General features: G+C 35.2%; 2 protein-coding genes and 1 long non-coding RNA gene across 4 annotated transcripts in view; 2 read left to right on the forward strand and 1 right to left on the reverse strand.

Annotated features, from left to right (window-relative positions):
- The window catches only part of LOC128202519 (uncharacterized), a 108987-nt gene that overhangs the window by 27345 nt on the left and 54200 nt on the right, over positions 1–27442 (forward strand). The gene's annotated exons all lie outside the window — the stretch shown is intronic.
- Positions 1915–16881, forward strand: LOC113511197 (tubulin beta-1 chain). The gene is made up of 2 exons (XM_026894814.3): positions 1915–2075; positions 15100–16881. The coding sequence occupies exons 1-2, from the start codon at positions 2019–2021 to the stop codon at positions 16384–16386; spliced, it is 1344 nt and encodes a 447-aa protein (XP_026750615.2). The 5' UTR covers positions 1915–2018; the 3' UTR covers positions 16387–16881.
- Positions 19735–27442, reverse strand: part of LOC113511198 (uridine 5'-monophosphate synthase-like) — a 29176-nt gene continuing 21468 nt past the window's right edge. Inside the window, exons 1-3 of one of the 2 annotated variants that reach the window (XM_026894816.3) lie at positions 25640–26312; positions 22653–22791; positions 19735–21255 (exon numbers count right to left, since the gene is read on the reverse strand). In XM_026894816.3, coding sequence (XP_026750617.2) covers positions 20770–21255; positions 22653–22790 — 624 coding nt within the window. In that variant the 5' untranslated portion in view covers position 22791; positions 25640–26312 and the 3' untranslated portion in view covers positions 19735–20769. Of the gene's footprint in view, positions 21256–22652; positions 22792–25639; positions 26313–27442 lie in introns of those variants that run through there. The other variant, XM_026894815.3, reaches the window with a different exon arrangement.

Below are 27442 nucleotides of genomic sequence, written 5' to 3' on the forward strand. Positions count from 1 at the left end.
ATCTTTGTTCACGTAAATTATGCGATTGCTTTGTGATTGTGCCTACCTTTTTAAATAAATTCTAAGTAAAATCCTAAATATGATTATGACTCCTAAATGTTATTAATATTAAATTAAATATAAAAATTGATTATTTAAAATATATATTTTATAAATAATAAAATAAAAATTGTAAATTAACGACTGCCATAAATTGTGACAGAAATGTTTTTCGTTTATCAAGTTAATATAAATATTTTTTTTTCATGTAGATCGTTTTAACATCTCCAAATACTTGTAAATCTTTCACATGTATTGTTAGCTTCAATAATTTGACAATATTTAACCAAAATATTGGAGGATTAGAAATAGCTCACATAGGTATTAGTTTGCATAAATTGGGCAAACTGTTTAATGATTTGACACTAACATTTAAAAACGAAGAAATTGTTCTTCGTGAACTTGAACTTTTATGGCATTGATATTGAGCACAAGAATGGATAAAAAATTCTTAATAAACAGAACGTAATGTACCAAGATAACAACAATTATTAAATCATCTAATTTAGTATCTAAACAAACGATTAGCATTCTAGAACCATTATTTTTTCATTAATATGAAGTTATGAACGATCTTCGTATTGTCACAGCACACAAATGCATATATAGCTCGCTGATGACGCAATACTCATAGTAAAGTGTAAATACTTTTTCGAATCAGACATTAATAAAACTCTCTGTGAAGTATTAGACTGGATGAATATTAATGGTTTACATATGTATAATAATAAAGCAATGCAATTTACTTCATACAATTCAAATCCTATCCCATTCACATCAACAACAATAATAATCACATAGACAAACTAAACATTCTTAAATTTCTTGGTATAAAATTTGATAGACATTTAAATTGGAAAGAACGCATCGAACAGATTTACAATAAATTAAATAAATTTGCCTTTGCCCTTAAAGATTAAGAGAGACAGTCTCTACAGAAACTGCATATCGTGAGTATGTGTCGTTTGTGCTTAATTATGGATTGATACTTTGGAGAAACTATGGATATAGAAAGAGCACAATACGTAATGCATGGTATGTAGATAGCTGTATACCACTGTTTCGGAAATTGAATATTCTACCACTTCCAAGTATGTATATAAGAGACGTTGGTATTTTTATTAACTCTCATCTACAATTCTAAAAAACGAGAAGTGGAGTATATCAATGGCAAATTAGATCAAATCTCATGAACAAATTATATCAGCTGCAATACCACAAATATATATAAAAGAAAAATATATTTAATATCTTACTTTATAGTCGCCTGCATGAAGATATGAAAATATTAAGCGGAAGAGATTTTCAAATCGCGTTTGACGACATGGCTCAATTACATAACATACAAAATAACATTGTTTTTATAGTGTAAATGAAAACAAAGAATTTATAAAGTAATATAGATATGTTGAGTAGTTGAATTATATAATAACATATAAATCTATTTTTTTATTATTGCTGAATTATGAAATAGAAATTAATTATTATTATTAAGTTGTTTATTCAATTTAAAAAAAAAATTATTTATACAACAATTAAAATGTATAAATTTGCAAACCTGTATCAGCTAAAACATTGGACAAGTGCTATACTTTTGATATTTTTTGTAATATGGTTTTCTGGACATAAATAATTTTAATATAATTTGATTTGAACAATCTGTGTCTAAGTATTAAAGATGTGACTTTAAACTTTATTTATTACTTTAATCTATAAACTTTATATATCATTAAGTATTACTACGAATAACAGAATGAATTATTATGAAATATTTTGCTTTATAGGCGTATATTGACGCAATGCGACAAATTTTGTCGATAGTAGTATGGCGTATGGGTTCACATCTCTATGAATTACGTAGGTTTGGTCGTACGGACGGAACGGAACGAGATTATTCTTCAAGCAACCACGAAAGTACGTGGTGCGTGCGGAGCAGTAAATTTTTTAGTGTTAAGTAATTTATTAAGTTCCAAATCAAAATGAGGGAAATCGTACACATTCAAGCCGGACAGTGCGGCAACCAAATTGGAGCTAAGGTATTTATTTCGGGTTTTATTTTTTTTTCGAAAGTAAAATTTGATTTTGGAACATGTCTGAGCGGCCGGCATTTTGTGACGCATCGGTACTCCAGCGAAAATTGCTCACTGTTAGCAATTTTAGAGTTATTTCTTGTGTGAAATGCATTCTTAATCGTTTATATGTCATTTTAAGCAAAACTAGTGTTTTTTTTTCTCAATCGAGTCATGGGTGTGGTCACACTTACCCGCTCGTTAACTTTGTCTTCATTTTCTAATTGTTTGTAATTTACCCTAAATTCTCGCGAGGCGGTACGAGAAACTGAGAATTGTGAAAATTTTACTAGTGCCCCGCCTACCTACTTTCCTGTATCGATCGGCGAGACACCGCTAGCGCCGTGGTACTTCCACGTGTTCTATCGCCATTTGCTATTCCGATTTAGTTGATTCACCATAGCCGATGTTATGAAAATGTCAATTTCCGTAGAAAGATTAGTAAAATATAATTTTAGGTATGATACATTTGTTATTCTTAGCGGAATCCTTACTAAATATATTTCAGATGTCATACAAGTGTATGTAGTACGAGCAAACTATAGCTAGCAGCAACAAAGGAAATTTTCTAGTTAAACCGTTATTACTAAGCATTTTCGATTTGTAGGCAACTTACATTTACATTTTTTCGTTATTTCATCCATCAATATTATTTTAAAACATTTTTTATCTGTACATTTAATTCTTATAGGATACTAACTGTATTGTTTTTTTTTCCCGCCTTTAAAAATCCGTTACAAGAAGGGTACGCTTGAATTTGAACCTCGCTCAAGGCTATCCCGGCGTCCCATGACCGACCAATCGTAGCCCGTCATTTATAACGTTCGAATTATAAAAAAAAAATATTCGTTACGTCTTATCTGAACAGATGTGCCTATATCCAAATATGTTTAGGTAGGCATGTTAGAAATTTTAGTTAGCGGATGTTCTTGTTTTCTCTGTGTAAGTAAGCAATTAAAAAAAGATTATATTAAATTAAAATTTTTCATATTTTACTAGGTTAATACTATATTTTTAATCAACTTGTCATAAATTGAATTATTATGCAATTTTTTAACCAATATTCAGTAAAAAAAAGTATATATGTATGTATTTATTTTATTACATTTTAAAAATTTATTAAATTAATATTAACATTACACCCTCTGTGTTATGATACAGCTGTTATTTTGTTACTTCTTATTCTTTTGGGATAAGCAAAACTCAAAAAATATCGAGATTTTTGGAGTATTCGACTCCAATTATGACTAAAGTATGTTTTCCAGTTTGATGTTTCATTAAATTCATAATTCTTTTTTTATTAATTTTTCTGCTGTGGTATTGCTGGAAAGAGTTTATTAGAATTATTTGTACCTAATTGTCACACATTTAATATAAATAAATGTTGAAACTAATAAAAATCTTGTAATCTTATCAGTTATATATATATATATATATATATATATATATATATATATAGTTCACTTTATTTTTATTTTATTTTTTTATTTGATAAAAGTACTTTATTGTCCTTAATGTTTTATTGTGTTAATTTTCTTAATTATCGTCTTATTGCTCTCAGCAATAAGACCGCCTTACTGTACTTAATATACAATTGTATCCTTACATTTATTGTCTTGTTTATTCTCTATATTGTATAATGCAAATAAAGTATACACATTCATTCATTACATTCTATCTATATATCAGACGAAGTTGGGGGCAAAAGGTAGTGTATGTGGTCAATAAACTGTAAGCATCGCCTATCTCTGTTTACAACGAAACCTAGACGGCTATCTAGTAAATATATATTTGTAATGGACTTGTATGAATCATATTATTTTGATATCGCTCTCCCGCCATAGCGATTAGGGTTTGGTAGTATGTAGCAATACCAGAGGGAGACTTTGTACAAAAGTCGATTGCTTGGGTACCTCTGTCCCATTCGTGTTTCTACCGTGAAGCAGTTGTGTTTGCATGGCTGTGTTTCGGTTTGATGGATGGGATATAGCGTGAATTTACAGGGTACAGAGGAATAACACCTAAGTCTTCAGGAATGGCAACGCATGCGAGGTATCATGGGCGAAACAGTATACTCTGTTATATCCATGTTACTGCTCATGTCTATAGGCGACGGTTACCACTTTCCATCAGGTGGGCCGTCAGCTTGTTTGCCATTCTAAGTTGTATAAAAAAAATATCCATATCACCCATAACTGAGAATCTGCTTAAATAATAAAGATTTTTTTTTTATTATCAAAATGTGTATTACTCTGTTTAATTTGTTTAATACAAAAATCCACAGCTTTTAAAAACAAATTACATGCCAAGTCTCTTATAAATACAGCCAATAACGGATTTTATTTATACAAACAAAAATTATAACTCTAAAGCAAGGTAGGCGAGTTAGAGTGGGTGTATGCAAGTAATTTAAGCGCATGTATGAGTGAAACTATGTATAACAATGAGTGTCCATAAAGTCAGGTTAATTAAATATACAAAATAAATAAAATCCATGTTTATACAGTTCAAATATAGACAGTGTTAAGTGATACAATTTCATGGTAACCAAATTTAAAGAGGTATAAATTTATGAGTGGTTAAGACAGTGTGTATTTATTAGACTGTATAAGTAATATGTCTTCATCGTGCCTCCGATCAAACTGTTTATAATTACTCCTCTCCATCCAAAGGTTGCCTGCAAGAGATCGCTCTTAGCGATAAGGTCGCCCATTGTTTTCTCACTGTGATTATTTCTTGTAATTGTTTATATTTATAATAATTTTACTGTTGTAATCTTTTGGAGGAAACAATAAAGAGTATCTATCTATAGTATATTTACTACACGATAAAAAAATGTACAGACAGAAATGAATGAGAAAATATGGCGGTCAATAACCTGTAAATTAGTAACCTACAACCGAAGAAACCAGTTTTTTTTTTTAAGATTTTACTAAAAACTACCGAACTATTTGTTGTTTCGATTATTATGTTTATTTATTTATTTATTTTACACTTTATTGTACTATTTATAAAATAGTAAATAAAGCCAATTTTAATGAGAAGTGATACAAAAGGCGGCCTTGCTGCTAAGTAATCTTTTCCAGACAACCTTTGGGTAGAGGACATTGAGAAAAAAAAGACGAAGGTAAAAAAAAATATTTAATATATTTTTTTAAACAATTTAATTAATATATTTTTTTATTAATAGATTATCTTTGAATTTGGCAACTTGAGTATTAAAAATTATTATCGAATTACTCGTACAATGCTTACAAAAAAGATATGTTAATATTTTATTTCAATTAAATAAAAACTGATTTCAATAATCACAAAGTTCATATTTGAACAGCAAAAATACAATTGAAAAAATATACGATTGAAAAAAAAAAACATTAAAATCTGTCATCAAGAGGGTCGATTGAAAATGGCTATTTAACGTATAAAATCTATACTTATAATAAATCTGTAGAGAGGTCAATTCTGTACATGAAATATATTTCCAAAATAACTATCAGCGGATGATTAGTGATCGATACTGATGCCAAAAATGCAATCGGTAAAAATTTATGTCTATCTGTCTGTATGTTCGTTAGAAACAAAAACTACTCGATGGATTTTAACGAAACTTTGTACAATTATTCTTCATACTCCTGGGCAGGTTATAGTATACTTTTCATCACGCTACGATCAATAGGAGCAGAACAGTGAAGGGAAATGTTAAAAATGTCCACTCGTGCGACGTCGGGACGGGCCGCTAGTATTTAATAAATATTTTTATTTATTTACACTTTAATACACAGTAAAAATTCTATATGTACGTATGGCGGACTTAACACCGGACGGTGTTTTCTACCAGTCGACCATTGGGCAAACAAAAATAAGTAGGCGGTGCATTATCGAATTGAGGAAATATAAAGCAATACTTGATACATTCATATAATATAAACATACACATAATATATTAAATAAATAAATATATACATATAATAAATATCCCATTAATTTTAAGTTAAAAATTTAGATGCAAACTAGAATCAATTGTGAACTTTTTAATATAAGTATTTCTTGCCTTTGGTACGATTGGTCTTAAAAATATGGTTACCTATCCACATATACAGGAACCAACTCTCCTAATTCGAAATTTATCTCTGTCCCAAATCGTATTCATGGCGTATCGGCACCTAACTCGACATACTGATGTGCCCATTGTTTTCCTTACACACTATAGTTGGACTGGTGACGCGGGTTACTGTATGGGTTTGTCAGGCACCATCTTGGTAACGCGTTTTGACAATCTTGTCTTCCAGTATTGAATCATTGAATTTCCTAATTTTAACCGACTTTAAAAATGGTTTTCAATTTGATAGTATTGTTTACTTTACGCTATTATATCTTCGATAATACAAAACTGTATCAAACCGATACGACAACATAACCTTCAAGAAAAGAGCATATTCCCTTTTAAAAGGCCGGCAACACACCTGCAATGTCGTTGTTGTGGGTGGCCATGGGCGGCGGTAGTCACTTACCATCAAAGTGAGCCGCATGCTCGTTTGTCCCCTGTGTTGTAAAAAAAAAACTACAATTTCTTAAATATATATTTATTTATTTATTTATTAAAAGAAGGACTTATCAGTCCTATACTGAGTCTTTAAAACGTAAGATTGTTCTAAAAAAAAATCCCCTTCACTTCAATTGTGGCAACCCTAGTTATTTTGATTTAAAAACAAATTTACCAATATTTTTTTTTTTATTTCTATGTGACCAGTTTGTAAATGTAAACTTTGAGTTAAAAAAAAAAAAACTTTTCCAAATCGGTTTATATATAACTGCCTCATAATTGAGCCAACACACAAAAAAATACAGCCGAATTTGGAAACCTCCTGTTTTTTTAAATCAGTTAAAAATAGATTCGATTCTGATGTTATACCATTCCAAAATTTATTTCAATTTTAATTAAATAGTATAGCAAACGAATTGCATGAATGAATGCAATATACGTAAATGCACGAATGACTTGCATATCGACAAGAGAAAATACTTAAATGAAAAAAAAAAGTGTAGCAAAACTATTATTGTTTAGACAAAGCAGTTTTAAGGCCCTCTAGACAAGTGGCAAGCGAATTCGTCAATGGAATCGACATCGCTGGCGAGTCCGTGAGTTGGAATGAGTCACCCGGCGTTGCTATCTCATTCTATCTCATGGACTAGCTAGCGATGTCGATTCCTTCGACGAATTCGTTCGCCATTTGTCTAGAGGCCCTAATCCCCTCTCTTACACGCAATAAAAAAAATCTCATTTCAGTAGTGTTTGCATAACAAACAAACATACAATCTATTCATCAATCATTACAAACTTGAGCATTTATTATATTACTTACATGTTTGACACCGCATCGAGTTGTAAATACATAAATAAAATACTCCATTATATAAGTGAATGCTATCTTCCATTCCTTACTGATACACTATCAGAAGTCAATGATGTTTGTTCAATAATCCAATCCAATCGCAATATATTCACAAATTTTTCGCTCTCAACATCGTACCGAGTGGATTTCAGAAATAGGAGAACTAATGACCACGATTTTTAAACGCTTTGTATTAAAAAAAAAAGAACAGCTAAAATCGGGCCACGATTTGTCAAGAGATCGCGTAACAAAAAAATCCAGTTGAATAAAGTACTTCCTTCTTTTTGATGCGTGTTAAAAATAGAGGCGGGAACTACTTTCGAACTCATTTATGTGGGATGTATATTTGTTTGTATAATCCCTTCTGTTGAATATCGTGGTTAAATTAAAACCTTAATGTAAACGAAATAAGGTACTTGTTACCTTATCATACCACGAATTATATGCTATTGATGATTAATTCATAGTAATAGCCGACTGAATTATGCCAATAATGGTCTTAGAACAGGAAGGACCTCTGCATCACTTGACACAAAAGGAAAGGCAAAACGAGTCCTTGTTTAATCAAACTGTTTTTTTTTTTAACTATTCATTGTTACAAGACGATTGACTGCCATTGCATTGAGCGGACAGTAACAATCTGTCAACAAAGAAAAATGGACGAAGGATATAATAGAATGGTATCCTAGAAATAGGAAAAGACAACGAGGAGGGCAAATCAAAAGATGGGAGGACGATTTACCTAAAGGATGGAGAAAGTCAGCTAGGAATAGGGGAAAGTGGAAGCAGTTGGGGGAGGCCTATGTCGACAGACAACCTGACCAACATAATGGTTGCTAGAAAGCTAGCTTAGTAATAAGTATGTATGTAAGTTAAAGTAAAAATGTGGTCAGAGAATAAAGGCTTTATTATTATTATTATATATCAATCTGTAAATGGTATAAAACAAAATCCCATGTTCGTGTCAGTCTTGTAATCTTATTGTTTTAAACTACGCAATGGATTTTGATACATTTTACATACACTACCATTTAGATATGTTCTACTTTACTAGATAGGTTACAGTAACCGCTTACCATCAGGTGGGCCGTATGCTAGTTTGCTGCCTCAGTTGTATAAAAAAATATCTCAAACTACTTTAAAAAGATGTTCAATTCGGTTGTATTTTTTTGTTGGTTTATCACCTCATAACTCCGTCAGTTGTGAACTTATTTGGAAAATTATTTCTTTAACTGAAAGAATATACTTATAGATTGGTCCTATAGGAATTTAAACTAAACCGCTTTATTAGTTTAGTTTTTAAATCAATTTCATTTTATCACAATTAAAGCCTTTTTTTTTTTAATACAATCATTTGCGTAAAGTTTTGTACATATGTAATTATGTAGGTAGCTTCGTTAGAATTTAAACAAAAATCCACAGCTAAATTAACTTAATAAATATAACAAATAAAAGAAGAAAAAAAATATTTCAAAGCTATAAAAATTAAACAATTTACTTTCTTTATATCAACGATATTTTAAGTTGCAAGAAACACCAGTACCTCGTCACACCAAGCCACTGTAACTTAATAGACTCGTAGACGTGTCCAGCAAAAACTTAATTAACGCAACATTATAATAAGACGGAAAATTAATGCATGGCAACACAGCACACAGCAGTAGGCAGGGTTCGTTGAACTATTTCCGTGATGGTGAAAATAGAAACACATGTCCGATCTGAAAGACGATTTTACGAGAAAACGCGTTTATCCACTTTTATTATGAATACTCACTATATTTATTTATTTATTTATTTTTTCATTAGTACATATATGTGTACATGGCGTACTTAATGCTAAAAGCATTCTCTCCCAGTCGACCATAGGGAAGTGTCAGAATACTCGAATGCGGTACTAGTAATTATTGATATTACATACTTACTAAAATTACATATATAAACGAATAAATATATATAAATAACAAATATACTTACACATATATGACATATACTATATTATACACGAAATTGAGAATAATATAAAGTACTTACTGCTCGGATAAAGTAAAAAAGTGAGCGTGAACTATTTTTTTTCTTTTTTGAAAGACGGTTTAGTCGGTAGTCTCTTAATGGTATCAGGAAGCGCGTTCCAGGGTCGTGAAGAATGTAGGTAGTAAAGAATTTAAAACGAAACCAGTACAGTTAGAGGGGATAGTAACCCCGTCTGCGCTAACGGTATACACCGGCGGGTCACTAGTGAGGAATGATAGGTGAGGATGAAGCAGGTCAGTTAGCCCATCGTGACGAATTCTACAAGAATTGTTCACCATGGTTTCCAGGGAGAACCACGTGGAGGTCGACCTGATAGGGCATATTGCTAGCAATGGGGCTGTCAAACTCCATTGCTAACAATCCCTTTCCCCCGGGGATAGATAGTTGGAGAGTATTACTGGAACGAAGCTTAAGATTGTGAGTTGCAAAAAGTTACTGGAATTTGCTGCTTAAGTAGTATATGCGAGTGCCTCTCTAAATAATCGGTATGTTCTACTTGCCATATCGCTATCAGAATTTGTTCATTAAAAAATAATCCGTAATGAATCTATAGTTAGACCAATCACAATGCTCCGTTATGAAAGATAACTGAAGTAGGTGTACTGTTAGGTTTGTGCGGTAATAGACAATTTCTGAACTGTTCTATTTTAAACTCTTTCTAAGCTAAAGTAATCGCTATAGGATTAAAAACTAATGGGCATAGTACTAGTACCAGAGGGAGACTTTGTACAAAAGTCGATTGCTTGGGTATTTCTGTCCCATTCGTGTTTCAACCGTGAAGCAGTGTGTTTGCATGGCTGTGTTTCGGTTTGAAGGGTGGGATATGGTGAATTTACTGGGTACAGAGGAATAACACCCGAGTCCTCAGGAATGGCAACGCATGGGGGGTATCATGGACGAAACAGTATACTCTGTTATGTGCATGGTACTGCTCATGTCTATAGGCGACGGTTACCACTTTCCATCAGGTGGGCCATCAGCTTGTTTGCTATTCTAAGTTCTATAAAAAAAAATCGCAGATGCAGTTTCAGGTATCATCATATCAGCTTTTAACTGTCCATTATTGAACATAATTCTCATCTTGCGGGGTTTTGCCAGTAGTTGCCATGCTTGGCAGGCGGATTGGCAACCGCAGTCAGGCATTAAAGATGTTTTAAGTGGGACGCTGCTTGTTTTACAAGCACTTTTAAATCGTAATTTTTTAATCTATTGTTGGGTTCGGAAGGTTGTTACCTATTGAGAAGAAGCCCGCAAAAAACTCGACAGTTACTCTTTCAAATCTCATGTTAACATTATGTGTATTTATTTAAATGTACTGTGCCTAAAATGACATGGTTAAAAGCATGTTCACGATCGACTAACACCATGCACGCCTGTCTCAAGAAAGTTCTTCAATATTGGTTTCTCATATTAATTTTGTCGAAATTTATATTTTTATTATGCTGTTAAACTTAAAAGTGCCAGCTAAAACATTTCTGCAACACATTAACTTCCGGTGTTGGCAGAAAAAAAAATAATTAGCAAAAGAAAACTAATTATGATAATTGGACGTTCGAGGCTGAAGCTAATTAACCGGTATTAACTGGTTATTGGCTACAAATAATTGTATTTATGAATCCGCTACTTTCTGAGATGCCTTACACCAAACCATCATAATAAATGTATAAATGAGACAATGGGATCCATATTGTATATTGTTGGTTCAAATCGGTTTACCAAAAACTTTTGTCTTTAAACTTCAGACTAACTCTCCGGTAATTCAAAAATTATTTTGAGTAATAGAGGTGGGTAATATATAGCTATATATATATATATATATATAACTTAGAATGGCAAACAAGCTGACGGCCCACCTGATGGAAAGTGGTAACCGTCGCCTATAGATATGAGTATACTGCTCATCTCTATAACATGCGTTGCCTTTCGACTCAGGTGTTATTCCTCTGTACCCCCCCATATTCCTTCAAACCGAAACAGCCATGCAAACAACTACTTCATTCATGGGACAGAGGTACCCAAGCAATCGACTTTTGTACAAAAGTTTCTCCAAAAAATAATATTAGATAACAGACTTGACATTCCAAAATAAATATCTGACCGATTCGTTAAATTGAAACCAAAACGCCATCAATGTCAGAGCCTATCGGTTACACATAGACTCGTACGTAGTGACAGCACTACCTAACGACTAGCTATACTCGACTCTAATGTCACACCTTAGATTCTAATATTGCTTAGACGTGGACATCTTCATCCTTACATGCGACACAATGGCAACAGTCGGCAAATGTCTCTGATTATAATCGTCACATTTATTTTATCAATATGTAAAATTTTTATCAAATAACTCGTTATCTAATCGTGGTATCTCGAACAGCATACTTGATATCACATAGATAAAGCATATAAACAAACATCTAGTAAGATGGTAACATTCTCATGGGAAACTTCATGCCGATGATTTTGACGTATTTTTTTTTTTATATTTATACTGACAAAATCATTTGTAATGTGTAACAATCAACATACCAGATGTCACTCAGTCGACAACATTTACCAGAGAGAGACTGTACAAAAGTCGTTTGCTTGGGCATCTCTGTCCTATTCGTGTTTCTACCATGAAGCAGTTGTGTTTGCGTGACTGTGTTTCGGTTTGAAGAGTGGGATATGGCAGTGAATTTACAGGGTACATGTAGCGCGTTGTTTGCCATTCTAAGTTGCATAGAAAAAAGAACAGCCGAAACTACTAAGTCTATAAAGCTTATATTTGCGACATAGGTTTATTTTAAAACGTATATATCCGCTAAGAAAAGATTTTTGAAAATTTTAACTTAATAGAAACTATATACGACCAAAGCCACGGACAAAACAACTATTTACATAATTAATTTGTCAACAATTTACCTTTTAGGCGTTTATTTTTAGCGTTTTTATAATAAGTACATAAATAACCATGATCTTATTGAGTCTTCCGAGAAATTTTGATGTGGCAATTGTTTATCTACAAAATTAATGGAAAAAAAATTATAACACCTTCGAGACTTCTTTGTTTAAAGAGTTTTCTTCAGGGTCGGCAACGCACGCGTAATATCTCTGGTATTGCAGGTGTTCATAGGCTACGGTAACCACTTACCATCAGGTGGGCCGTATGCTTGTTTTGCCACTTCAGTGGTATTAAAAAAAAACCTTCGAGACTATTGGGCAAACTGAGAAATAAGTAGGCGGTGCATTTTTGAATAGAGGAAATTATATAGGTACATACATAGATGAAAGATTTTTTAAAATTTGTTGAATAGTTATTAAATTTAACCAACCTAACAAAAAATCTTTATACATTATTCTTAAAAAAAAAATTATCCATTACTAAATATTACACATCATTTATTAAATTTATTTAAAGTTTAAAGTAACAGTTTGTGTTCGCGCTCCGATGAAGACCTACTGTCCACATGACAGTTTGTCCACCAACAGGGCGCCATAGCGATACGTATGATGAAGACATGGCGTTCCCATATAGCACCATGTCCACCAAAATAACGTTACATTGTCTTCAAGCTATATCCCCTATCATTTATACATAGAATCTAATGCAATGACGCCTGATCTTTTTACATTTGCTCTATAACTAGGATCAAGTATGTTACTGGCTGAATTATAAAATATTAATATATTTTTAATGCAGTGTTCTATTATTAAATTTGGCATTTTTGCCAAAGAACCTTTCCCAAAAAAATCACAAATTTATTGCTATCACTTCTTCCATACTACTTATTTGACGCCTGACTCGTGTGCGGGTAATAAATTATGAGGTTTTGTTGTTTTCAATTAACATTAAAAAGAAGGTTTTTAATTCTATTGTTTTTTTTTTTTATAAAAAAAAGTATATTCTAATTGATTCTATAGAATTTTTTATTTATAAAGTGCGGTTTAATAATTTTTAATTAAAATAACTAACTGGTCTTGCCACAATTAAAGTAGATTTTTTTATAATCATTTCTTGTCTATGAAAACTGTGTTTTTTACTAGTAAAACACTAATAAAAGGAATCCGATGATTTCTTAAAATTTAAATTGGAATAAAAGAAAAAAAATCCATACATGCATCATACCACAGAGTTAGTATTAAATAAAAATACTTACCATTTCTTACCAAAATACTTACCAAAAAAAAAGGTTAATAAAAAACCTTTTTTTTTTTCCATTTAATTGTATAAATCATTTGTCATTCGAGTAACTGATTAATCAAGCCTTTTGAGGTTGTGATTTATGGCGTATTGCTTAATTGGACAAAACCATACTTACATAGTAATCACTACAAGACCGGTACATATAAAAAAACAACTTGACCCACATTGTTGAAATTCCGTTGACATTTTTATACGATTGAGTCGACTTTATATAATTTATTTTTATATTTTTTTTTTTTTTTAAAATCTTTATATTATTTTTTTATAAAATAAAATGCTAAATTATTTCGAATTGTTACAATTTGTCATTGTTACATTTGTCAGTAATCTACATTCCAAAGTTTTTGTCTGTACTCTTTTAATAAACTCTAAAGATTTCTAATTTTTAGGGTTCCGTACCCCAAAGAAAAAAACGGGACTCTTATAGGATCACTTCATTGTGCAATCTGTCAAGATCCTTTTTCTTAGGAACGCGTGAAGGTATCAAGTTGAAATTAATATCATATACTTAGGTCTGCGATCTCTTAAAGCAGTGGAAAAATCAAGTTTCTAAATCGACGCAATCGAAAGATACGGCCGTTTATATACGAGTACCATTTATATCGCATATTTTGACATTCGCAAAGGGAATTAAACCCTATGATAGGGTACTTCCCGTTCACCTAGAATTATGAAATTTGGCAAGAAGCAATATCATCATGTAGCACAAGTAAAGGAAAAATAACACCATAAATATTTAGTTATTTCACAAAAAAATATTAAACTTGATGATTTTGTGTTGAACCCTCGTTGTGCTAATCAGATTCGCACTTGACTGGCTTTTTTCTATTAGACTATAAAGCATTGTAATCTCTGAATCGCATCTCGCTGAACAAACTCGTTGTTAACAATAGATCGTATCGGACCATCGCTCTTTGCATAGAAAGTTTCTCGCGTATCTTAGTATTATTCTATCTCATGTTACTTGTAATATACTTGCTTCTTTAATTCAAATCCGCGCCATACAACGCCGACCTGCCTTGATATGTGGGATAAATATTGGCGCCGAAACAAGAAACTTGCTCGGCACTCTCTTCTTATAAGGTGTTGTTACATAAACAAGAAACATAGGCTGACTGCCCTCGTAAGGAGTTGTTTTTGCTGTAATTAATACAGCAATACGTCAGCTTATGTACCGGTTTGGTACGCGGTCGATAAGTAGTCGCGACCTCATAAATATGCTAATGTGACTGTGTCCGCCACGTCACCCAGGAGAACGGTGACTCATCCCGGCTTACGCACCCTGTAATCCCGTACCCACTCGTGCTAGCTACTTTCCCTAACATTGTATATGCCCCTGTCGTATTACGTCATTTGTAATAAAAATATTTTTTTGTTCCAGTTCTGGGAGATCATCTCCGACGAGCACGGTATCGACCCCACTGGTGCCTACCACGGGGACTCTGACCTGCAGTTGGAGCGTATCAATGTATACTACAATGAGGCCTCCGGCGGCAAGTATGTGCCCAGGGCCATCCTGGTCGATCTCGAGCCCGGTACCATGGACTCTGTCCGCTCAGGACCCTTCGGACAGATCTTCCGTCCGGACAACTTCGTGTTCGGACAGTCCGGCGCCGGCAACAACTGGGCCAAGGGACACTACACAGAAGGTGCCGAACTCGTAGATTCAGTTTTAGACGTCGTACGAAAAGAAGCAGAGTCATGCGACTGCCTCCAAGGATTCCAGCTCACACACTCCCTCGGTGGCGGCACTGGCTCCGGTATGGGCACACTCCTCATCTCCAAGATCAGAGAAGAGTACCCCGACAGAATTATGAACACATATTCAGTTGTACCCTCGCCCAAAGTGTCAGATACAGTAGTAGAACCATACAATGCCACACTCTCAGTCCACCAGTTAGTAGAAAACACAGATGAAACCTATTGTATCGACAACGAGGCTCTCTACGACATCTGTTTCCGCACGCTTAAACTATCAACACCCACGTACGGCGACCTCAACCACCTGGTGTCGCTCACCATGTCCGGGGTCACGACGTGTCTCAGGTTCCCTGGTCAGCTGAATGCGGATCTCCGCAAGCTGGCCGTCAACATGGTACCCTTCCCACGTCTCCACTTCTTCATGCCCGGTTTCGCGCCGCTCACATCCCGCGGCAGCCAACAGTACCGCGCCCTAACCGTACCCGAGCTCACTCAGCAAATGTTTGATGCCAAAAACATGATGGCCGCCTGTGATCCGCGCCATGGACGTTACCTAACTGTAGCCGCCATCTTCCGTGGCCGCATGTCCATGAAGGAAGTCGATGAACAGATGCTGAACATCCAGAACAAGAACTCGTCATACTTCGTCGAATGGATCCCTAACAACGTCAAGACAGCCGTTTGCGACATTCCGCCACGTGGTCTGAAGATGGCCGCCACTTTCATCGGCAACTCGACCGCTATCCAAGAGATCTTCAAGCGTATCTCTGAGCAGTTTACTGCTATGTTCAGGCGCAAGGCTTTCCTCCATTGGTACACTGGTGAGGGCATGGACGAGATGGAGTTTACTGAGGCCGAGTCCAACATGAACGACCTCGTTTCCGAATACCAACAATACCAAGAAGCCACCGCTGACGACGAAGCCGATTTCGAAGAGGAGCAAGAGCAGGAAATCGAGGACAACTAAACGTCTTCAACCGCCGACTTAAAACCTCTTTCTGCTTCTCCGTCACTTGTAACCATCCCCCGCCCGTGTCGTACGGGCTATCAGCATTTCTTTGCTTTAGTATTTTGTTTTAATCATAGTGGACAACACATTTTGTTAACTAGGGAGTCCGTTATCTGTAACACGAGTCGCGTTTACATTCCCCAGTGTTTTCCTTGACCGAAGGGCGGCTCTTGGATGTTTATCTCATGTAAACAGATCCTTTCACGACGTGGCCCCTTCGACTGACCGTGTACGGTGCTGTGAACACATTGATGACACAAAAAAAGGAAAAGATCTTTTTTTTTTTTTTATAAGGCTGAACTTGATTTTAAGACCTAAGTTTAATTTTTATATGTAACCAGTGTAAGTTTACATTGGCTTTTTATCAAAAAAGCTAACAACGTACCGATTTTTCGAAGTCTATCAAAGTTTTTCATTATATTCCAACTGGTGAATAATAAAATTACAATTTTATTTGTTTGTTTCATTTTTAAACAATATATTAAATGTAGTTATCATGCACGTTTGTCTTGTAGACATGTCTATCAAGTTATATGTCTATACTCATGATCTGTAAAACCTTAATTCAAAGCCCATGGGTTTTTTAATGGCATCCCCATTGGAATGGTAACCTCGCCTGTGCTTTCGGTATACACTGGCGGGGCACCAGTCATAGAGGACAGGTGAGGATAAAGCAGCTCATCCCATTGTGACGAATCTAACGATAAATCTAATCACGATGGCTTCCAGGGGGAACCACGAGGAGGTCGACCTGACAGGTTATATTGCTAGCAATGGTGCTACTAATCCCCATTACTAACAATCTCTTCCCCCCCAAAGACGACCATTACATCTCTTCCGTTGTCCCGTCAGCTACATTTATGTACGTGAGCTTAAAAATGATTCGCAAACTATCCCGTGGCTGAATTAAGATATAACCTACCCCTGTAAAAAATTTCATTCAAATCTGTTCAGTAATTATTACATTCAATTTTCTAACATCCATCCGTCGGAAGAACTTTCATTTATTATATATAATACTGCTTATTTAAAAGCAAGTAAATGATGAATGACCTATAAGCAATAACATCTACAGGTTATGGTACAAACAGAATGTAATCTACCCGAATCTATTAGAGAACCGATACAACTTAGAATGGCAAACAAGCTAACGGCTCACCTGATGGAAAGTGGTAACGTCGCCTATACACATGGTACCATGGACATAACAGAGTATACTGTTTCGCCCATGATACCCCCCATGCGTTGCCATTCCTGAGGACTCAGATGTTATTCCTCTGTACCCAGTAAATTCACACCATATCCCACCCTTCAAACCGAAACACAGCCATGCAAACACAACTGCTTCACGGTTGAAACACGAATGGGACAGAGGTGTCCAAGCAATCGACTTTTGTACGGTCTCTGGTATAAAACCAAACCAAGCATGGTAACTACTAGCAAAACCCTCTAAAGGGGAGATTTATATTCACCAATGGACAGTTAAAGGTTAAAAAAAAAGAACCGATATTTAAATTCAGATGTATTTGCTTTTAACATAACTGAAACAGCTTTGTTTTGAAGATAACGCAATATGGTAAACAAGTTTTAAAAGTGTCTTGTAAACTTAGAAACAAAAATAAAGTTACTCAAACTTGTTAAGTTAGCCCATCGTGCCGAATTCAATAAGAATTATGGTATGGTAACCCCGTATGCGCTATCGGTATACACTGGCGGGGCACCAGTGAGAGATGACTGATGAGGATGAAAGCAGGTCAGTTAGCCCATCCTGACGTATTCAACTAGGATTAGCCACTATGTTTTCCAGGGGGAACCACGCGGAGGTCGACCTGACAAGGTGGGTATATTGCTAGTAATAGGGCTATTTGACCCCATTACTAACAATCCCTTTCTCCCCATATATTCACAATGGTTTCCAGGGGGAACCACGTGAAGGTCGACCTAATAGGACATAATGTTAGCAATGAGGCTGTCAAACTCCGTTGCTAACAATCCCTTTCCCCACTTTTAAAGTGATTGGTTGATCCATTACCATAAGTCGCCATAAGGTTAAATCTGACTTTCATATTTATAACATTGGTAAGGATATGTAACCCGTCGCTATGCATGAATATACTTCGAAATTTGAATATATTTTTTTTTATATTAAAATTTAGTTCATGCCAGCAACAAATTAAAAACTATTCAGCTGTTTAAATATTATTTAAGTAAATATTTTTGCAGTATTTGATGCAAAAGTTTTTTTAATGGTTGAGAATGGAATGGCAACCACACCTGCACTGTCGGCATACGCTGGCAGGTCACCAGCGTCCTTCGAACTCCACGCAATTCCCCATGGAAACTATCACGGTAAATGTGCAATTCGTAACAATAGGTTAATTGATCTGCTCTCATCCTCACCTATCACCCCTCACTGGTGACCTGTCAGCGTATATCGATAGCACAAGCGGAGCTACTGCTCCATTCTCACCCATTAAAAAAATGGTAGCAAGGCAAATAATGCGCCATCGGTTTAAAATTTTCAACAACTACCGCATAAGGTTTTAAGGAACAAATCGTTTTCGTGTTGACCTCATTTGCGGAGGTTTTTTTTAATGGATGATAATGGAGTGGTGACCCCGCCTGCGCTATCGGTATACATTGACGGGGCACCAGCGAGGGATGTTAGATGGGTAATGAAAAAGAAGGTCAATTGGCCTATTGCGATGAATACACCTCGAATTCAGCATGATGGTTTCCAGGGGGAACCGCATGGAGGTTGACCTGATAAGCTATATTGCTAGCAATAGGGCTAGTAACCTGCATTACTAACAATCCCTCCCCCCACAATTAATAGGTAATTCAATCAAATCATTTTTTTGGGGGAAACGCGTTGTTAGCAATGGAGTTTGCCCCATTACTAGCAATATTATCAGGTCGACCTCCACGTGGTTTAATTCTTGTTGAATTCGTCATCTAACTGACCTGTTTTCATTCTCACCTATCATCTTCCACTGGTGCCCCGCCTGTGTACCGATAGCGCGGGTGGGGTTACCATTCCATTATCAATCATAAATAAAAAATCAAATCAATTATAATAAATCCAAATTTGACCAAATTTATTATTTTTATACTATTTTCATTATTGATTACATTGTGAAATTCGAATGACAATAAGTATTTACCAACTTAAAAAAAACCGTTACTCAACGGATGTATAACCGTTAAAACGTAATACAATAATGTAAATAAACAGGAAGCCGTAGAGATATGGAATCGACATCAAACAATTCGTAACCTATTAATAATACGAATAAAAGCGTGATAAATGTTTGGCAAAATGTATTTATTCAAATGTTTAGAAATATTATATACAGTGACCTAGATAGAATACAATTCACATCTTACAACTGTTTAACTTATCAAATTCTAAATTCAAATAGTTTTTTATTCAAATAGACATGTTTAGAAGCACTTTTAAATCGACATTTTTTTTAATCCACTGCAGCATTTGGAAGGCTGTTATCTGTTGAGAAAAGCCCGAAAGAAACTCAAGAATTACTTATTCACATGTCCCTTCTTAAAGAACCCCATATCGTAGCCTGTAGGGAAAACATCTGCAGAGAAATTATGATTGATATAAAATTACGCAGACATCAATAGTTTAATAATTATTATAAATGCAGTAGACACAAAATAGTCTGCAGGTCTGTTTTTTTCTTTTCTACCTCTTATATATGTAAGGTACTTAGGTATCACGTTTATGGTACCTATGTCTGTTACATTTTTACAATACGACCAAGATTTAATTATAGACACAAAGGGGGCTGATTCTGAGGTCCCATTTCTTTATTTTTCTAATTTACCTTTCGATCTAATATTTTAATAATTTCGCGAAATTACTATTTATGGACACCATAAACTTATAATAATTTGCAACCACCATCAAGAATGGACTTTCTTAATACGATTGTACTTATTTGTTGTTTCATGATTGGTCAATTATAAACCGATTTGGAGAATTCCTTTTTATGTGAAAGGATATACTTACAGATTGGTTCCATAGAAATTTTATCAAAATTTTATCACAATAACGAGTTTTGTCACAATTAAAGTCGTTTTGTTTGTGGAAAACAATCTTTAATTATTACGTCTTAAAATTAGAAAATTAGTTCATATTGGTTCTTCTAATAAAGATGTCGCTGTGATATCAAATTGAAATTTTAATAATAGAAATGGCGCCTAAGAAATGACCCCAATGGTTCCTACATAATATCGTTAACCACAACCAAATAATTAATAAATAAGTTAATACTTAATTGATCGAATATCGAATTGTTCCTAATTATCCCACAACCATTTTCAACAAAAGTTATCCTTTTTACCAAATTGACATACTTTTATATGTTCGGCTATTACATCTACAGTTTCATCACTAATTCTATCGACGTCTCGTAAAATTTGTGTTAAATTTCTCAAAGTGAAGAGCGGTCTCAGCTCGACGCCATTTGCTTTTAGTACGCTAGCGCCACCTTGTTCTCTATCCAGAACTACAACGGCGTGAGTAACTGTCAAACTTTCGTGCCGCAAAGTGCTAACTGTTTCTAGCAAGCTACCACCAGACGTCACTACGTCCTCGACGACAAGACAATTTTGATTCTTCGTGTAGACACCCTCGATTATTTTCTTCGTTGCATACTGCTTTGTTTCCTTCCTTTTCATAATCATCGGGGTGCTGGTGTTGACTGACATGACAGCTGCTAGTGGCAGGGCGGCGTACGGAACACCGCACAATATGTCGTGGTTTATTTCCGTCGCCAAATTCTGTAGGTGTACCGCTACCGCCATCTAAAAATATAAGCAAATGTTAACTTCCTATTTGAATTAATTTGTGCATTTTGTAGAAAATATTGATACTTTTTTTTTTATTGTTTTATGAAAAGTATCACGTGTAATTTGGAATTTAATGAAAATCAATGCCCATCATATTTTAAGAATGAAGTTCGTAGTAAACAGATCGTCAGCTGTTTGTCAAATTAAATATTATTAAAACAAAATATGAAAAATAAAAAACAGTAAAATATGAAAGGTGATATTTTTACGTGTAGAGCGAATCCAAATAATCGAGTAACATGCTCAACGAAAAGTGGACATATCCAAAAAGTCCTTTAATATTACCACAATGGCACTGTCAAAACAGTCTTTAATTATAAATTGACTAATTTAACATAGCACGATCCTCCAACTTTTTACCTCAATCATCATCATTCATCTGTCCACTGCTGGACATAAGCCTCCCCCATAGACTACCATAAAGTACAGTCCTGAGCCACCCGCATCCACTGACTCCCTGCAATGCATTTCAGGTCGTCACTCCATCTAGTGGGAGTCGTCTTACACTGCGTTTGCCCGTACGGTACCATAGCCATATTTTATTTATTTTAAATGGCACATCAACAGTGTAAATACAGTGTAAATTTGGCTATGAATGATTAAAACAAGCTCTCCAATATTATTTTACATTGGTCTTTTCTAATGAGCTGCTAGGAAGTCGTAGCGAGTCTGCACTCTAGCGCATAGAATTATCGCTCGAAAAAGAAGTGGGGCGGTGACTTGCGAAAGTGAAAGTCGAATACGTGAGTCATCCAATATCAGTTTTTAGTCAAACGAGAGATTAATTAATACACATATTAATTTAAATAATATCAACACAGATGTAAATTTAAATTGATATGCAGCGCTTGCATTTGACATTTTTTTTTATGCAACTTAGAATGGTAAACAAATTGATGGCCCACCTGATGTAAAGTGATAACCGTCGCCTATAAACATGAGCAGTACTATGGTAATAACAGAGTATACTGTTTCGCCCATGATATCCCCCATGTGTTACTATTCCTGAGGACTCGGATGTTATTCCTCTGTGCCCAGTAAATTCACGCTATATCCCACCCTTCAAACTGAAATACAGCCATGCACAACTGCTTCACGGTTGAAACACGAATGAGACAGAGGTGCCCAAGCAAACGACTTTTGTACAAAGTCTTCCTCTAGTATTATCTCTTATCTTGCATTTACATACGACATTTTCTAAAAACATAAATTTCATATTAATAAAATTGACAATAACAAAAAATAAAAAAATAAAAATTATATACATATAGGCGACGGTTATCACTTTCGATCAGGCGGGCCGTCAGCTTGTTTGCCATTCCAAGTTAATTCCATTAAATATAACTTCTCACCATAATCTCTGGGTGTGATACAATAATCCTGAAGTCGAAGTAGACGGGCGTCCATCGGCCGTCCATGGCCTCGATGTCCCCGAGCTGCACTGCGCCTGCGTCGAATAGTCGCACTGCTAGATCCTTCAGGGTAGACATCCTAGAACAAGTGTGGCAACAGTTTAAAAACTAATTCATAGTACCAATTAGCTAACTGGAAAAGTTCGCTTTCAGTGATAAGATCGCCCATTGTTTTCTCATTGTGATTATTTCTTGTAATTGTTTGTTTCTATAGCAAGCAATATTTTATTAAACACACTACCGTGTAGTCCCGGTATAGAACGGTCCACACTACCTTTCCGTGGGTGTCGTAAGAGCCGACTAAGGGAGGGCGAGAGATGGGCAGCAGCGTCCCTCTTAAAACATCTACCGTTTACCAGAGGGAGACTTTGTACAAAAGTCGATTGCTTGGGTACCTCTGTCCTATTCGTGTGTCAACCGTGAATCAGTTGTGTTTGCATGGCTGTGGTTCGGTTTGAAGGGTGGGATATGGCGTGAATTTACTGGATCCAGAGAAATAACACCTGAGTCCTCAGGAATGGCAACGCATGGGGAGTATCATGGGCGAAACAGTATACTCTGTTATGTCCATGTTACTGCTCATGTTTATAGGTGACGGTTACCACTTTCCATCAGGTGGGCCGTCAGCTTGTTTGCCATTCTAAGTTGTATAAAAAAAATCTCTAAAGTCTAACTGCGGTTGCCAATCCGCCTGTCAAGCGTGGCAACTATTGGTAAACCCCCCAAGGGGAAGGCTTCTGTTCAGCAATGGGCAGTTAAAAGCTAATATGAGGAGGAAGGTTGCCTGGGGGAGATTTTAGATAAGATGGATAAGGGCGTCCATTGTTTTCTCACTGTGATCATTTCTTGTAATTGTTTGTATCTATTATAAGTTTACTATTGTATGAATAAATGAGTATACTTTATTTGCGTTATACAATATAGGAAATAAACAAGACAATTAATAAGTCTAACGACAGTTTTTTTTTTGATGGGTGAAAATGGTATGGTAACCCCGCCTGCGCTAACGGTATACGCTTGCGGAGCACCAGTGAAGGGTGATAGATGAGAATGAAAACAGGCCAGTTAGCCCATCATGATGAATTCATCAGGCATTATCCATGACAGTTTCCAGGGAGAACCGCGAGGAGGTCGACCCGGTTGGGTATATTGCTAGCAATGGCATTCTTAGTCTCCATTACTAACAATCCTTTTCCCCCCGTAACGATACAGTTGTATAAGTACAGTGAGGCCGTCTTATTGCTGAGAGCAATCTCTTCAAGACAACCTTAGGGTAACGGACTAATTGCTGTACAAGTAGGCATTGTATAATTAAAAAAAAATATTATTATTACTAAAGTAATCCTTTGGAGGAAACGCTAAGGAGTATCTATCTATCTATCTATGATGACAGACTTTTTTTACACATAATTTTTTTTTTAGACAACTTACAATGGCAAACAAGCTGACGGCCCACCTGATGGAAAGTGGTAACCGTCGCCTATAGACATGAGCAGTACCATGGACATAACAGAGTATACTGTTTCACCCATGATACCCCCATGCGTTGCCATTCCTGAGGACTCAGGTGTTATTCCTCTGTACCCAGTAAATTCACGCCATATCCCACCCTTCAAACCGAAACACAGCCATGCAAACACAACTGCTTCGCGGTTGAAACGCGAATGGGACAGAGGTACCCAAGAAATCGACTTTTGTACAAAGCCTCCCTCTGGTTGTAATTGAAGATTACGGCAAAGGAATTTGATGATACCTAGATAAGGTAAAAGGTCTCAAAGCAGAAAGTAATGCTGACCCCAAACGTGAGTAAACAAGATAAGACATGTTGTTATCTATACAGTATTTACTGCTGAATATCTGTTTGTTTGTATTTTCACAGATCGTTTATTAGTGCCCGTAACCGGCGAGCGTGTATGAAAAGATTGATGAATGTGGATGAAGCGAAAGAGGTTTGTTTGAATCGAAGCATTTGGCGTTCCATTGTTTCTGCCTACCCTAATGGGAGACAGGCGTGATAGATATGTATGTATGTATGTATGTTTATTAGTAATTAATTAAAAGGTGCTCGTATGCAAAAGCTTCGAGTTACTCAGCAAGCTATGGAGACGGTTTTTTTTATGGATGATAACGGAATGGTAACTTCGCCTGCGCTAATGGTATTCGCTGACGAGGCACCAGTGAGGGATGATAGGAGAGAACGAAAAAGCAGGTCAATTAGCCCATCGTGATGAATACACCTGAGACCACATATTAGTCGATCCGCCAGGATATATTGCTAGCAATGGGATTGGTAGCCCGCATTAATAACAATCCCTTCCTCCCCTTGGTTTTCCTTAAGTGTTACCATTTCTGAGTACTATAAGGTGTAACCAAAATTTATGCTCCCCAGTTACCCAAATAATATAAATTTGTAAAAAAATTTATTGCTATTTTTTTTGGCTATATACTTATACATATATCTATAGATATCTCTTTATTTAAAAATATTTTTTAATCAAGTAAATTAATTTTGTTAAGGTCTCTCGCTACCGTTAGCGCAGGCGGGGTTAACATTTCCTTATTATCCATAAAAAAAAAAAATACATTGGCTTACCAGTACATATAATTTATAATGTCCATGATATTGTTGTATCTGTACGTGATTAGAATCATATTTCCATAAAATAAACGAACCTCTAATCCTTTACGGTTTAAGAAATAAAAATATATACCATGATTATACAAAATATAAAAAAAAAGTTTATATAAGATATATTAAATCTTTTTATTACCCGAACAACAAGGCTAATGATAAAAATACACTATTTCACTAACGCCATTTCAGTAATCAGGACTAAATAAAATTATAAGCTGATTTATTTAATTATTAATTAATTATTTATAATTACTATTACTAATTTAAAAAAAAAGATTGATCGATAACTTACCTGCATATAAATCAATTAACTAAACAGACACATAAAACAAAATAACCATTAAACACCTATTCAATAATAAAATAAAACATTAAATAAAACACTGAAGAATATAATAAAACATTAAATAAAACACTAAAGAATATAATAAAACATTAAATAAAACACTAGAGAATATAATAAAACATGAAGCTTTTCGATCACGTTATTTTCACAAGAAGTTACAACGAAATATTTGTTTCTTTTTTGTTTTAATTGATTTTTTTTTTAATACAATATATTTATGTTTAAGTGAGCGAATGTGTTTGTATTGAACGGTGGATATAAACAAAGTATGATCGAACGGAATATACCGAGGAATCTCTATCTACTTAACTGTTTAATTATGTATAATTATGTATGTATACATTTACATAATAACATTGACTGTGAATCGGAAAACATCGTATCAAAAATGAGGTCGAATTTTATTATAAAAATAATCAATAGGTATATCTAGAACATTCTATGATTGTTACCTATATAAATATGTACTTTGTGTACAGAGGAATAACACTTGAGTCCTCAGGAATGGCAACGCATGGGGGGTATCATGGGCGAAACAGTATACTCTGTTATGTCCACGGTACTGCTCATGTCTATAGGCGACGGTTACCACTTTCCATCAGGTGGGCCGTCAGCTTGTTTGCCATTCTAAGCTGTATAAAAAAAAACGTTGTGTATATATGTATATGTATTATTGTATACAGATATGTATTTATTTTGATGTTAATTGTATGAGTTACTTATATATGTCAACATATTTATTATTTCTTAATAGAAACATCTATAATGTTTCCTCCTATTATTGTACGCACACTGCCCGCTGGTAATTAATGCTCCTCTCCACTCAGGGTTTGCTGGAAGAGAACTCTTACAGAGTTAAGCTCGCCTGTTGTATATCTTTATTTTATATACATATTATATGTTGTAATTTTTTGTGTACAATAAATAATAATAATAAATTATACTATTAGAGGTTTTATAATACATTATATTATACTGTCCAGGCGTTGAATGGGCTACCCTTTCCTGTGGGTGTCGTAAGAGGCGACTGAGTGAAGTTATTGGTCGAAGGATGGGTAGAAACGTCTTAAAAGATCATCAAAGCCTAACTGCGGTTACCAGGGGGGAAGGGATCGTTAGTAATGGGAAGGTTAGTCCACATTGCTATTAATAGACCCTATCAGGTCGACCTCCACGCGGTTCCCCCTGGAAACTGTCGTGACTAATTTATCGTTGGATTCGTCACGATGGGCCAACTGACCTGCTTCCATCCTCACTTATCATCCCTCACTGGTGCCCCGCCAGTGTATGTCGATAGAGCAGGCCATGCCATTTTCATCCATTAAAAAAAAACTCCTGTTTATTATCTCATACAGATATTAAAAGAAATAAACCGATTTGAGCACTTGTTGCTTTTTGAAGTTGGTTTCGGGGCACCAGTGAGGGATGATTGGTGAGGATGAAAGCAGATCCGTTGGCTCATAGTGATGAATTCGTAAAAAAAAACAATCAAAATGGTGAAACCAAACAGGGGAAACGCGTGGAAGTCGACTTTATAAAGTATATTGTTAGCAATGGGACCTCTAGTCCGATTACTAACAATTCCTCCCCCCCCCCTCCCCCCTTTTGAAGTCGGTTTTTTTTTGATGGGTGAAAATGGTATGGTAACCCCGCCTGCGCTAACGGGATACGCTGGCGGAGCACCAGTGAAGGGTGATAGATGAGAATGAAAACAGGCCAGTTAGCCCATCATGATGAATTCATCAGGAA

The sequence above is a fragment of the Galleria mellonella genome, unplaced genomic scaffold (genome assembly GCF_026898425.1).
Source record: "Galleria mellonella isolate WM207_F2 unplaced genomic scaffold, CSIRO_AGI_GalMel_v1 utg1053, whole genome shotgun sequence".
NCBI lineage: Eukaryota > Metazoa > Arthropoda > Insecta > Lepidoptera > Pyralidae > Galleria > Galleria mellonella.